Source organism: Glossina fuscipes, unplaced genomic scaffold (genome assembly GCF_014805625.2).
Source record: "Glossina fuscipes isolate IAEA_lab_2018 unplaced genomic scaffold, Yale_Gfus_2 109, whole genome shotgun sequence".
In the NCBI taxonomy this organism is placed as follows: domain Eukaryota; kingdom Metazoa; phylum Arthropoda; class Insecta; order Diptera; family Glossinidae; genus Glossina; species Glossina fuscipes.
Window position 1 is genome coordinate 1,107,337 of NW_023998452.1, and position 15,557 is coordinate 1,122,893.

A 15,557-nucleotide genomic window follows, 5' to 3' on the forward strand; every position below is an offset into this window, starting at 1 on the left:
ACACACACACACACACACACACACACACACACACACACACACACACAAACAAACACACACAAACTCATACATACACACATATACATATACATTTTTCATTTTCCTATATAAGCAATGTACACAAAAAAGGTAGCTTATCGCCAATGAAAAATCTAGTGGGTCTACTTTTTTCAGTTTTTTTTTTTTTTCTTTTAAGTTTCTTTTTTTGTTACATTGTTAGAAATTGCGCTTCATTGCACTGCAATTACAATACGTATTAAGTTACCCTGAAACTGAAAGTACTGAGACTGTATGTCTGCTAAAAAAAAAAAACAAAAAAAAAAAAATAATGAAAAAAACAATGTTGCAAAATTCATAGTCGTGAACTCTGTTGTTGTGTTGTGTTCTATGGACAACATTAACAATAATATATGTATGCGACTGTATGTATTGTATAACTAACAGATTTAGTAGAGGAAAAAATGAAAAACAGAAGAGGAGATATTGATGGAAAGAGGAAGAGAAAACAAGAAATATGTAAGAGGGAGATAGAGGGATAGTTTGAAAAATGTGAATCAAGATCACTTAAATGCTTAGTCAAATAGGGTACGATAAGCACTCAGTTATGAATTAGTTGACAGAGCAATTGTTAAATTGCCGGAGAAAAACAAAAAAAAAAAAAAAAGAAGGAAAGCAGAAAGGAAACCCTTAGCGTCGATGTCATAGTTACTGTTTTTTTTTTTTTTGGAAGTGTAGTAAAGCTGTTAATGCGTAAATTTAGGGCGAACTGCATTTACAAGAAACTGCTCTCAATTCATTGTTACAATAAACCATTATAAAATCGGCAAAGAAAAACTATATCATTAATATCAAAGGCGGTAAATCTAAAGTACCTCTCCCTAGTATCTGGGTGAATAGGTGAATGAATTGATGCGTGTGCATGAAAAGAAATTCGAAAACTTGTAATTTGTAACTGTTTTAGTAATTGATACTTTTGTTGGATATATTTATTATTTTGAACGTTTAATGGATTTCAGGTAATGTCCCTGTAAGTGGTTATTATTGGATGAGAGAATTTTTAAAAATCAAAATAAATATACATTTTTCAATAAGTCCAGCACGCAAAACTATCGAACTTGTCCTCTGGATTTTGTTACAATTTACTAAATGAATTGTAGGGCTAAAGGTAGAATGAGCGCTAGCAACAAAGACTATCGGTTGTTTATTTATCCTTAAGGTAGACTAAATGGGTAGCTTAGGAGCTTTAATAAAGTCAAGTATTTTATTGATATTAACTTCTTCAGGCATTTACATGATGTCCATTGGGTCAGATGTTCTGAAGACAAGTCTTTGCATTTTAGAAAGGTAGTGGCATTCAGAGAGTACGTCGGATCTTGTCCACAATCGCAGATCGAAGGGAGCAGATTTCTTAAACATCCGCTAATGTCTGGCGATGGCATGCCCCAGTTAAAATTAGAAAGCATATTAATGATGAAAAATGTCACAAATCACATAAAAAAGTTGATTTTAGAGGAGGAAAGCGAACTAATGCCAAGTTTGCTATGGAAAATTTAGCAGTCGCACGATCGTACAAACTGAAACGAAGATGGCTTAAATGAATCGAAATTTTACTTTTCATATGTTTAGCTTATTTATACCCCTCACCGAAGGTTGGGAGGTTTATTTATTTTGTCGAAACGTTTATGTAACTCCTTGAAAGAAGCTCCAAAAACCCCATAAGGGAAATATATTCTTGATCAGCGTACAATTTTGAACCGATTTAAGTAAGTCATAAATATTTTGCTGGCCACCAAAATGAAGCTATCGCTGGAAATCAATCGAAGCACACGTCTGTAGCGCTGAAAAGATTGGTTTTTTGATCATTACCCACAAACTATACCACACAAATCTACAAAAATTTGACCGTGCATTTCATAGGCAATGCTGTAGTACCTCTACAAAAATAGAAAAAATCGGCCACACCCACTTAATTTTACAGTGTGGCATAATTTCATTTTTTTCTTTTAAGAATTCTTATAACGCACAGAAACAACGTTCATAAACCCCATAAAGGATATCCATCTGTCCGTCTGTGTAGTATCTATGGTAAACATTCTCCCGTTCACAAAAAATGAAATGATGAGACGGCGTTTGAAAGTTTATGTTTTCCTAGCGAAAAAAAAAACAAGTCACAAAAGGAATTTAATTTTTCTCGAGAAAAATTTGCTTTGCCGTTTCCGTAGGAAATAGGAACTTCCACCTGTGGCTAGGAGTCAACCAACCTAATCCTAATTTCCGTAGCCGCTTTATCTTGTTTTTTTAACTTGTATTAACACACGCTAAGATTTGACTAATGCTGCCTTTCTTAATTACACATATTGATAAATTCAAGCTTAAAAATCAAAGCTGAATGTTCAATTGTTATATCGATCTATTACTTATCGTTTGAATATAAATTCTGGCTATCTTACTTTAAAGTCAAAAATGAATCAAGACATTCCTAGCATATACGACAAGATAAGAAAGCATCGGTTTCTCACAATCAGAGAAAATTTGAAATCAATATTGGTATCAACCGCAAAATGGACAAAATGGGTGCTTGACTTGTTCCCTCATGGCCAAAAGACGAGAAAATGATGATGATGCTCAAATGATTTCGTACCGATATAGATCCGAATAGAACGGTTCACTGGAGAACCTGTTAACTGTCGATGCGATAAGGAACTTTCAAGCACGACAGTAACAGATCCGAAAGTAATCCTTCGAATGACGACTGCTTGGTCAGGTGCCGACGGGAATTGATCATATCAAAATGAATTTCAAGAAGACGATGGTGTCTTTATTCTAGAAGAAAGATGAGACCGACTATATTATCATGTGGGAGACATAGTTGTTTAGCAAAGTCACTTTTAATTAAGCAAAGAGTTTTTTTCTAAAAAAATTCGCTTAATTTTAGTACGTGCACTTGTCATTAAAATCTTATGCTTGAAAACATCTTATGTTGGAGTTTTTTAGCAATTTCAGTGTCTTCAGTGACGCGCCGGCACTTTTAAGCTTGATGTGGACAAGTCGCTAAGTTTCATCCTTTAATCTTAATCTTTATAGTTTTTGGAATGCCAACAATAATAAGGGGGAGGAGAAAATATAAACACACTTGATGAAGTCATCAACTAACGGTCTGCGAAAACGGTTATATATTTGAAGCAAATGCTTGAATGTTTTGTGATCTGACAGCTTAATGCATTTGTTAGTAATATGAGTCTATGAAAACGGTTGCATTTATAAAAAAAAAAAAAGAAGAAATTAACAGATCACTTGCATAAAGCCAAATATATGAAAAGTATTCATATATAATGCGAACAGAAAGCATTTCATGTTTGTAACTAAATGTTCCTCTATATATGAAGAGATTTCATGTATACATTGAAAAGCTTTATTTGCATATTATTTGCATACATATACATTTGGACGAAGTTTATTGTACATATATATTTGGGCAAAGCATTTTAATAATTATGACGCACTTTCGTACATATCAGGCATTTTTGTATATACGAAACAATTTCATTAAAATGAAGTATTCCCATATGTATAAAATATTTCCTTATATATGAAGCAGTCTCATACCTGCCACAGACTTTTATAAATGCGAAGCATTTCTTCATTTATATGAAGCTTCCTCATATATGAAGTGCTTTCCTCGTTACACGCCCAGCAATATGACGATGTCGGACCCAGGAAATTTTTTTCAAAAATATTTTATATAAAGGAATATTCCTAATTGATCAACAACTTCATTACATTTATAAAGGTTTAAATCTGTGTATTTCATTTTTAAAGGCAAATAATGATTTGCTTAAGATGTGTGTGATACATAATTGTTTCGTTGATTCCAATGAATATTTTGTGCTGCACTCTTGGTTAGTATAGTTTTGTAAAAATATTGGCAAGTGTTTTAAATATATTTGTTATTTACGTTCATGTTACGTGTAAGTTTATTTTGGGCCTACTTTCTGTTTAACATCTTATCAAGATGGGCTACTGTTCAAATAAAATTATTGCACTGACTAAAGAATCAAAATGTTATATAAAATGCATAAATTTATGCATTTGCTGTAGAGTGATTGCAGTGAATGTTTATCGCGGGTATGTTGTATATAAAATGAGGACTAAATGATTTAGCAAAACTTACACATGTCGTGCGAGTTGACTTTTATATGAAAGCAATAAAGTTGGTCTCTATATATACATATTGGTCTTTGTATAGAAACAAAAACGAAAAGTTGAGGTAAAATCTTGTATACCTTATGTTTCCACTTTATATACGTAGGAATGGGTGAGGTCTTTGGAATTTTTAAACTGCACCTAGTTGAGATCTTTCGGTTTTTCTCTCTTTGCTTTCATACAACTTTTTTCGTCTCTTTACATTTTCACTTCACTGGGTATGCCTTCTGTTGAAAGTTTATTATGTAAACCTCTCCGCTAGCTTAGTATCATTTTCTAATGAGATGTAAAAACTAGAAAAAAATTTTACACACCTTTTATATAACTTAAATAAATTTTCCTTTCCAAAAATTGTTAGCGAGTGGATCGGGCTCTCGCTCACAAGTTTAATTAATATCTAAATCGACTAAAAATGTTGCAATTTTTAATTAGTTTAGAGACTTTTAGGTGCTGCTGGTTGGTCTCTGAGCAGATAGAGTCTTCTAAGCTGATAGACTCATAGACTAATGAATATGTTGTAATGCCTACATCGCCTCAGAATCTCGTTTTCGTCTCGAATGTATATACATATATGTACATATGTACGTACATATAAATATACGTAGTTAATAGCGGGTTCGAAGTTTCTTTCTAAGCATGACAAAAGCAATTGCAAATTTAATATACCATCGTTTCGTATATGTAGAAAATAATTTAAACGTACATCGCACATGCAGAATATATATATTTAGATTGATTTTGAAGTGTGATACGTAGATACAAATGCGTCCTCATACACATGCATTTACGCTGTATTTAGTTGAGGAATAAGCCACCCAAAGAGCCGGCAGCAATATGGTGCAGTATATCATTTATGTTAGTTCATCTGATAAAATAGCCAACGAATGTTATTTTATTGCCATTTCAACAGGCAATTAAATAGATTCATTAAAAACAAATGCTAGCTAGCAATACCGAGAATATAAGCATAACAGAAATTTGAAAGCACTTTGTCGAAGGATTTTGAAATGTTTTTATTTCTCACTTTTATCGAATAACTAAGATTAAGATCTCTAAGGATTGAATGCGGATATTTGCCGGGAAAACTTGTTATCACGGTACTTTAAATTGCCTTTTGCAGTAAAACAGTGCTAGGACAAATATCTCTAAGGGTTTTGCATGCGTAGCTATAAAGGCCTAAGTCAACCCTGTTCTGTGGTAGATGAGAAGTGGCCATTCCTTTTGGTCGGATCGCTGAGTAACACCTTACCTCCACAATCACGCACGTCACGCACTTTCGTGAATTTGAATGCACCCACACGGGCTGCAATTCATCGAACAGCCATTCTCGAAAGTCAAGCGCAAACAAAAGCCTATCAGGGCTTTACGACACTCTCGGCATTAAAATATCTCTGGCAGGATGTTCTTGAGTGAAAAATATCGACGCAACAGACCCTACGCTATAATGCTCGTTCACCCAGCTGCCACTTCTGTAGTCGGAAAGCTTCCCTAATAGTGAATCCATGCAGAAATGAAGACCTTTTCGGATAGAGGGTTTCAGCTTGTTTATGGTCATACCGTTGACAACAATAAGGCTAAAACAGATGAGGGCCACGTTTATGTTAAGCCGTTAGATTAGTCGTTAATTAAGTTAGAAAGTGTTCTTAAAAATTCATTAAACTCCTTTTTGATTTTCATCTTTCGCGACCCAATCTTTAACCGAACCAATAAATAAATGGGCGAATATTTGGAAAAAGCTTATTTGATACAAAATCTAGAGGAAAAATATGTGTCTGAGGAATGTAGTTTTAAGAGGTGTTCCTAAAATAAAGTTACGTGATCGAGTGAAGAAGAAGAATCAAATGCAGACTGCTCAAGCTTCGACTTGGATTGGAATAGGATTTTCAAAACATCTTCAATTCCAATCCAATTTGTTCAAGTTGGTTTCCCCTCTAGTGCAGGCGCCGTACAACACGTCAACCAGTTTATAATTTTAAGTGACTCTTTTCAGTTTCGAAAGAATAGGATAAGTAAATGTGCATCATAAGAATTAGGGTTAAGTGGCTGCTCACTCTGGGAACACGATATATATTATTTTAGAAACAACCTGAACTTATCGAACGATTTTGTACATTATTCCAATACCCACTTTTTAATTTATTTTGATACACGATCAAAAAAAAGGTTGCCGATGCCTGTGCTCTGATCATATTTAACTGAATCAGGGCGACTCGAAGAAAGTCGGACTTTCCACAAAGGAAAACCGCTGCTATCTTCGCATTTTCCCGGCGGACAGATTGTGCCTGTATATGTATATTGGAGGATTTAGACCTTTGTTTACTTTGCTTACGCTCATATGTACAAGAAATTTGGTTTTTTTTTTTTCAAAATTCCTTGCGTGTAGGAAAAGTCGCCAAGCCGCAAATTGTGACCGATAAGTAGGTAAGTAGTTTGTCTGCTTCTTAGGCTATTATGAAAGCTTTCAAAAGTGTTTGGATACTTGCCAGTAACGTTCAACTTGCAGCGTGCAGCATTAAAGTTCTAAAGTTACTAAAATTAAAAACAAGTTTCCTAACTGTATAAAACTTTGATGGCGAATATCTTAAGGCGTATATTATTTTCTTTCTTTCTCCTTTCACACTTTAAAACAATGATTTTTTTTTCTAATCACGAATGAAAAATGAAGTCGCACTGCGGTTTTTCCTTCTGGTATATCTTGTTAATATTTTTCATATGAAAGAATTTATTTTTTTTAATAAATTTCTAATGTGTTGCGAGAAAAAGTTTTTCTCTCACTAAAAGTAACAAGGCCTCAAGGTGATAGAAAGCATGACAAACATTTTGATCTAATTTTGTTTACTGGCCTTGGTTCTATTTTTTTCATTTAGCCTTCTTATCTAATTTGCAATAAATAAAGATTTTTCATCACAAATTTTCCAAAAAAAAAAAAATGTCGAAAATTTTTACGAAATGCCCAGTAGCTGCTTCTTGACCCCCTTGCTTAAAAAGTCGAAAAATTATAATTCGCATCAAAAGTACAAATAACGTTATCGCTTTCGCACAGCCACCCATTGCGATTGATGATAGTGATGGTGTCATTAAAGCGGCAGCTTATCTTATATAACATATAGCGCCAGATAGGGCAAATTTCGGTAGAAGTACTCTCTCTCTCTCTCTCTCTTTCTCTCTCTTTCTGTCCACATTGCTTATTGTTGTTCCTCACGAAATAACAAAATAAAGCAAAATAATGCTGTTGACGCTGTGTGACTTTTTGTTTCTGATAAGCATTAAATTTGATTTAACTGATGATCCGATGCCTGCACACTTATATCGGGCTCAGTGGTAATCGTTCAGTTTCGTTTTTATAATTAACCTGGGTGGGGGAAAAGAGGGCGGAAAGTTTAAGCGGGGGCGAAGAGGAAAGCAAAAAAAGCAAAGAAAGTCAAGTGAACAAGAGCTAAGGAGGATGGTAAGAAGACCGCGTGCGCGCACATTTGATTTCCTTTTCCTTTAGTTTACACACACGTCGCACATAAGTCATTTATTTGTATTTATGCATTACGTTTGCATGGGTGCAAGAAGCTTTTTGGGGGTGGATTGGTTCGACGGGATTTTGCGATAAACTGAAATGAATCCCTTATAAAAGAACGGCAATAGAAGGAAATAGCACGTGGTAAATGGTGTGTGAAATCGGTTAAGCGTACACACATTCACACTCACCCACACATAAGCACATTCATGTTTGATGTGATGGTTCGGCGCATTGTAATGTTTGCGTTCGAAATGCGATTTGTGAATACGATAAGCTCGTGATATCATTAAACTATCATCAGAAAATGAATGAATGAATGAGCGAACGGTTGTGCATGGTTGTGCTTGAGATTAATGCATTGAGAAGTGAACATTATGTTGCAGGATTACCATTAACATGATAATGTATCCGATATTAGATAAATATTTAAACGGAAGTTATTAACATTAAAACGCCTACGTGAGCTCGGTAATCGAGCAACTATATATATATGTGTATATCGAAGGCAAACTTAGGTTTGGCAAACTTGCACTGCCTCTCTTTTTGTTTTCTTTATTTTCTCATTTAATTTCATTTCAAGTTAACGCTAACACTTACGTTATGTAACTTGTAGTAGAGGCCACAGGCATTACATACTGGTTCACCACTCGCATTACGCCGCCAAAGGGTTGTAGTTGTGGTTTTGCAGTTTGCACACGAAGTCCCCGCTCTTTTGGCGGCACTTTGTAATGACTGCAGGGTCTGTAAAGATAGTTAAGCGTAAAAAAAAAACAAAATAAGAAAAAGGAAATGCATCAAATTTTTGTGGAAAATTACATGTTTTTGGAGGAAAAAAAAAAAGCAAAAATAAAAACAAAAAAAAAAAAGTTCCAAAAACTAATTTATTTTGACTGACTTTCAGTCATTCAAGCATGAGATACGGTTTTCTTTTCTTTTTTTAAGTACTTTAGTATCCACTTAGATACTTAGATAACCAAACAAACAAACAAATAAACAAACAAAAAAAAAAAAAAAAAAAAAAAATGAAAGAAAGGAACGGATAACGTAACATATTTAAAAGATACTTTCATTTATATAGTTAATCCGTAGTTTAACGAAACATACAAAATACAAGAACGAACAGTAATGACGTTTTGTAAAACAACGTCTTAGCCTTGTTTTGCTGAATTGTCATGTTAACAACTTAATTTATTTACGTTAGGCATGTGTCGTGTTATTGCAAAGAATCACAAAACCAATAACAAAAATGCAAGGAAACAAGCTAAACCTGAAGACATGAAAAATTTTAAAAATGTGTAACCATGAGAGTATCCACACTTGTATATATATCTATATAGCTATATATATATATATATATATATGTATGTAGCGATATATATATATATATATATATATTTGTCTGTAAATACAACCACGTTGCCCTTTGTCCGATATGAGGCGAAGTATCGATGTTTCTGATTTAAATTGGATGGGTTTCCCTATCTACACTTTTTTTTTTTTTTGTCTGCTGCTTTTTTCTTCCTTTCGAATCTACCCACATCTTTATTTCGCTATAGAACGTGTATGTGTGCACGTTCTATGTATATTGTATGCGTCGTTGTTTGTTTATGTAATACCTTTAATTTTTGGCTTTTTTTAGGTTTCCTTTGACTTTTTTTTTTATATTTTATTTTTATTTTTGCTTTACTTTTTCTCTTAGTGCGTAGCCACCACTTAATTACTACGATGCTACCAAATGCATGATATGCATATAAATCGAAGAAACTTTAAGTATATCTTTCTTTACTTTCAGAAAAAAATTTGTGATACATTTAAGAGCGCATTTGTTTGCATTGATGCGAAGGCCACATATGTTTTAGTTTAGCTTTGCTTTGACAGATCAATGGTGAACCTGAATGTCAGTCTACAGCATTTGCTTATACTTTTTTTTCCTTTTTCGTTTCTTGTGAGAATCTTTTCATTATTTGGCTTGTTTAGGATGTTTAATAAAAGCGCAAAAAAAAAATTATTTAACATCTTCAACAATTTATATAGAAATCTATATACATAACTCTCAGTTAAGTAGGCTCCAACTTATGTATATAGTAGGAACTGCAAGCTTATCAATAGCTTCAGATATCACTGTGTTTTGACTGAATCACTTATCGTATCTTCTATCAGAGAGTATAGCAATTTTTCATTTCTTTTTAAAAGTTACGCAACTTTTGGTTAGGTTTGGTTATCAGTTACACATATTCAATTGCTTATCATTTTGTTCAAATCAAATTGTTATGTTCACAAATCATATCTGTAAAGCCACGTTGCAATTGAAAAACTATTAGTAAAAAATATTCGTGAATTAAAAAAAAAAAAATTAAAAACATTGGAACTTCTGTAGTACTATTGCGACCATACGTTAATCATGGAAAGCTCAAAATTGCATTTTCGACATTCATTACGCTTGTTGTTTGATTTGTAGAAGCTAATGGTGATGCTGGATCGGCATATCTCAAACGGTCTAGGCTTCAACGATTTAAAAAATCCAGTTCCGGCCGCCAAAGAACTTTCTCAACAACTATGTCTAAACGTTTACATGCGATGAGAAAGATACAAACGGACGGAAAGTGATGATCATACGAATTAACTGAAATTGCGATTTCGGCCACACATTACAAGAGCCGTCAGGAATACAATGTTGGAGCTGGAATGAGAAGTTGCGCCGCTCTCACCGCAATAATTGTACATAACGCCTTCGGGTTACCACTTAGTCACATCGATGCAGCATGGCTTGGCTGGCATGCGATCCATAAAGCTGAAGGAGTGCAAAAATGTGTCGATGGTTGGATCGCTGCCAAAGCAATATCGCTTTTTCGAAAGATGGAAAAAACTTGTACAAACTGCTGGACAATATTTTGGTATATATTATACCGGTTTTTCCTAATAAAAGCCTTGTTCAAGCGATACAATGAACAAAACAAATGCAAGCATCTATTATGTAAGGGAATGTTTTGTCTTCTTAATAAATAAGATAAGAAAAATTGCTTGTGATCAATTTCTTGCCGCGTCGGCGCCTATGCTTCTTAACGTAACCTATTAAAAATCTGTCTCCATATTTGTTCTTAAACTATTTCAACTATCCGCCAAGTACGTAAAGTAAGTCAGATATGATATTTTGTGTGCAAACATATTACAGTTTTCATGCCGTTTGCTGCTTGAAATATATATAAATTCTTGGAAATCGCAATATTTTTAAGACAATTTAGTCATAACCGCCTGTCAATTGTGTCATTTGAATATCTAAAATCTGAAATATTGAACTCGAACTTTGGATACACATTTACCCTTAGATACTTTCCAGATTGCGCATATATATATAGGTTGACAGGCTGCGCAACTCTAACTCTGATTACACATACAAAAAAGTGCCAGATTTTAGAAATACTTGGGAGGTTCCAAATCAAACGTAATTAATATATCCTCTGTCCTCGAATATTACCTTCGAAGTGGGATTAAATGGTCGCCCAAGCAGCTTTTTTAGTACTTTTAACAGAACAAATTATAAGCATTTAAGGATCAGTTTAGCTCTGTATTAGAGCTAACATTAGTTAGATTTTACAGGCATATCTGAATAAATGTAGAGAGGAATGTCATAAAGAAGGATATTTAAGTAATGTTTTGAGACATTTTGATGGCCTGTCAGCAGTAAAGTTGCAGTAATTTCCTGATTTGGTTTTCGGATATCTTGAACCTAATTCTAAATGGAAGGCAAAAGATTCTTTTATCTTACTTCAACGATTTTATAAACACATTAGAAATTAGCTAAAAAATGCGTTGATTTTACAGGAAAATGTACTGGAGGACGTGCGCTTTTTCTTATTAATGGTTTTCAATGAACTTATGTAATATAGTAAGTGAATATAACATAAGAGCTCTTACGTGAGTCTTAATAGAACTCTAACAAGTAAGGGGTCAATACGTTTTAGGGTAACCAATATTATCCGCAAGGTTCGGCAGATCAGTAAAACTTACACCTTGTAAGTTGTAATATGTGCTGGCAGGCGTCAACTGCTATGGTTCAGGTATAAACTTGTGTGAATGAGATGGGAAACGGAGCTTAATAAAGACCTAACGGCTGCGAAAGAAACAATGCTATTTACCCTAATCGATATTACCTTCAGTACTCGGCAGATCAACCAGTCTTAATGTTTCTCAATCTTTTATCGACTGGCATCAAGTTGTGTACTTTGATAACTAATATCTAAGATCTTCCAAATAGGTCCGTCCTACTAAGATTTCAAGTCATATGTAGTCTTAAAACTTTTTAGACGAACTGATATTGTGTTCAGTGCTTGCCCAACTTGGCCCCATTGTTGTCGTCCATTGGTATCGACTTGCAAACTTCAAATAATTACGATTAGAAAGTGGTCCTAATGGGAAATGCTGGAATGTTGGAAAGATATTTACAACTGATTTTAGGAATAAAGAGAGGTTAGCATCAGCTCTCTAGCTATTAAAGGGGCCAATATAACAAGTTTCTCCAAAAGCTAAGCGTTCGGACTCTAGCCTTTGGCATAGTGAACATAAAAAATATCCTCTAAAATAGTGAGGGCGTTGAAAACATAGGAGGAGAATGATTTATATTTTATGGAATTGCGCTGAATTTACGCTCAACTTGTTTGAGCTTCAGGGGTTTTCAGTGATTGTGCACATCTCTGAGTATAGCAGATGCGACTTAAAAAAGCCACAGTATGCATACAAACGAAAACTTGAGTTCGTATGTAAATGCATATTGCATATATACGCGCATGCAAATGTATCGCATTGTTGGACATTTCGTGGAAATCCTTAAAAACGTTGGTAAACTTTTTTTGTTATTTTTTCGTTTGTAGTTTCAGCAGCTATGGAGGTGATGCATGGCTGTTTGTTGGAGTTTTGTAAAAATTGTCGTTTTAATGAGTTGATGCTGCTGTTAACCAGATGACTGGCTGCCTGCTTAGCCAACCATCTTACCAACAGCAGGCTTAAGGTTTCAGTGAATTTTACTTTTGAAACATTTTGAGCTGAAAAAAGAAAAAGCAGAAAAGCCAAGAAGATCCCACAATTGACAGTTGTTGTTGGCAGAGAGTTACTGTGTGTTTCGTTCGACAATCAATAAAATGATCCTAATACAGGAGGATACGAATTATGTTCACGTGTGCGATTGTCTATATGCATATGTATATTTATTTGTTTACGTATGTGTGCGTTTCGTAAAAAAAAAAAAATTTATATGCAAATGACTTTAACAAAAAGTTTAGGTGATTAATTCTGTTAGTTCCCAAGTTTTTTTTCCCTTCTTTTTCCTCTTCTTCTTCTTGTCTTTTTTGCTTCGTTTTCTGCTTTTTGAAAACGTATCACACAAATTAAATTTTATTAAGAAAAATCATAAGGAACTGTCATAGCGATATATCACTGTCACTGTGGTGGATATGACAAAATATCAAATATTGACAATTGATTAATTGAAATGCAAACACAATATAATTTAAAAACGAAACATGTTGATCATCAAACATTCATTTTCGTACGTAATTTATATAACAGTCTCTCCTTTTACGATTCACCTAAACCTGTAGATAAATATAAATAATGCAAGAGAGTTGCCTTCAAAGATGACATTTTCTTGGCAATCGATTGGAATGCGCGGAATAGGTTACATTTTTAATGGTGATACCTTAACATACATATATATTTATATGAAGATATACAGTTAAGTACATATTTTAAATCACCGTATAAGGAGGTGTGTCAACTTATGCAATAGATGGCCCACAAGTGACAGACAAAATCCTTCGCAGTCTAAACAGCGTGGATTTGGGTGGGGTATGTTTGCTGAATTCACGATACCGACACCGGGACTTTCTTTAGCATGCATATTGATATCAATTTAACGGCATTTGTTCCTCTGTTCACTCATTGAAAACAAGACCGCAATTTTAAAACTTTACTTACTATCTAACTCTAAGCTATAAGTGCTTTTTCTAATCTAACAGGCAAAAATGTTGAGTGAGCCCTGGAGCATTAAGCGTTAAATATACAGCTCTCTAAGCCTCTTTTGTCTTAATCTTACCGTTGTGCTAATGCGAGTACGATTGGAATTTTTAAAGTCGACAGCGATAGTCATAGTATATGTTCGGGTACGTATTATGTACTCGTCCTCATTGCTATGAAATGTCATCGAAAACTTGATTGAGCTATGCTCGCGAAGCCGTTTCTCTTCTATTGTAAACAAGTGGGGGCGTTCATCTGACGCGTAGCCTTCTTATGTCCACTTTTTAATATTTGCGCCATAGTTTTCATATTTCAGTCGTGGTTAATTCAATCATTTCTTGTATGTGGGCATGCAGCGACGGTTTTCCGATGTCCATCTTGAAAGCTAGTCTGTGTGTGTTTTATAGGACAAACAACCAACAAAGGGGTAGGCTTCCATAGCTTAGAATTACGCTCAAGTTCTTTTATTGATCAGACTGAGGCCTTTTGAAGGAAAATACTGTATCACAAAACGCTGACTAACTTTTTACTGGGATTATTCGTCGGTCTTCGAATCTCAACCTTTATATAGTTAGTACTTACGCCCATAGTAATTATTTTATACCATTGCCGCGAACTGCACGTCAACTCTTTCACTTGTGGGTATAAGCTTTTACTGTTTTTCGAATGACTCGACTATGTTTTCTTTCAAAATTGAAATGGCTATAACTCTTTACATAATAATTCTGCGGTCTTCGTATGAAAAAAATTAACTTATATCTAACTTATATCCTTAGCCTTCCTTAGCCTATTTTCGCATGACACTTTGCTGTACGCAGCAATTTTTCGTGAGCAGAGATTTATACGCTTTGTTACGGTTACCGGGAAGACTGTTTTCGCCTACATGGTAGGTTATGTTTACATTTCAATTTCATATATAATTCCGCAACACTTTATATTTAAATTGTTGTCCCATGTTTTTAAAGAAACACATTTCCTTTTAATTTTGCAAATGTATTCATTAAAACGTGACACAACTCAAGCAAAGAAACGGGTATTAAAAGATTCTTTTTAAGCGAAATTTAAGAAATTTTTAAATCCTTTTCTACTTGTTGTTTGTTTTGGTGAACACATGTTTGAAAATGTTTAAATATTTCAGAAATTCCTAAAGTCAATATAAAAGCCTGTGGTTTTTTTTTTTAATTATGTAAACAATATCGCCGCCTTGAGCCGTCGGCATTTTAATTATTCGGCCGTAGCGATATGATTGTCTACAAAGTAAACATCGTATATAATATGGTGGAAAGTAAACGTCAAAGGCAAAGATGGCAATGCCCTGTTATATCTTAGATAGTGCGCAGATACAGAATTTTGCACATACTTATAAAATATATTTCACATATAGATGTACTTATACACATACACACCCGTTTATATAAAGTTTTATAAAAAAATATTATTTTTTTATAAACAACAACAAAAAAAAAAAAAAAAAAAAACAAGAAAAAAATGCATGAAAGCTTTTATCTACTGAACAAATCTATTTTCGTATGTTTGTGTGAAAATATTGTTTGCAAGTATGCGTATGCAAGTTTGTTGTGTGTATTTGAAATGCAGAGTCTGTGCCAACAACCCCAAAAGCAAGCAAGTCAATTAGACTTGGATCTGTGCATAGAGCAGAAATGTCTATATGTTTATCGTTCAATTAACCTTTTTATCTGATGAACTATTTATTAAAAATTTAACCGACAGAAAATAAAAATAAAAATAGGATAAAATATATATGCCTTAGGACGAACTCTGAATACTCAACTCATCAAGTCGTTTCAACAAAATTGTTAAGGATTTTTGCATT

At 34.0% G+C, this 15,557-nt stretch overlaps 1 protein-coding gene across 6 annotated transcripts in view; it reads right to left on the reverse strand.

Annotated features, from left to right (window-relative positions):
• The window catches only part of LOC119638727 (GATA-binding factor C), a 100,965-nt gene that overhangs the window by 3,216 nt on the left and 82,192 nt on the right, over positions 1 to 15,557 (reverse strand). For all 6 annotated transcript variants that reach the window (XM_038035692.1, XM_038035693.1, XM_038035696.1 and 3 more), the window contains exon 6: positions 8,312 to 8,455. In XM_038035692.1, the coding sequence (XP_037891620.1) occupies positions 8,312 to 8,455 (144 nt within the window). The remainder of the gene's footprint in view (positions 1 to 8,311; positions 8,456 to 15,557) is intronic.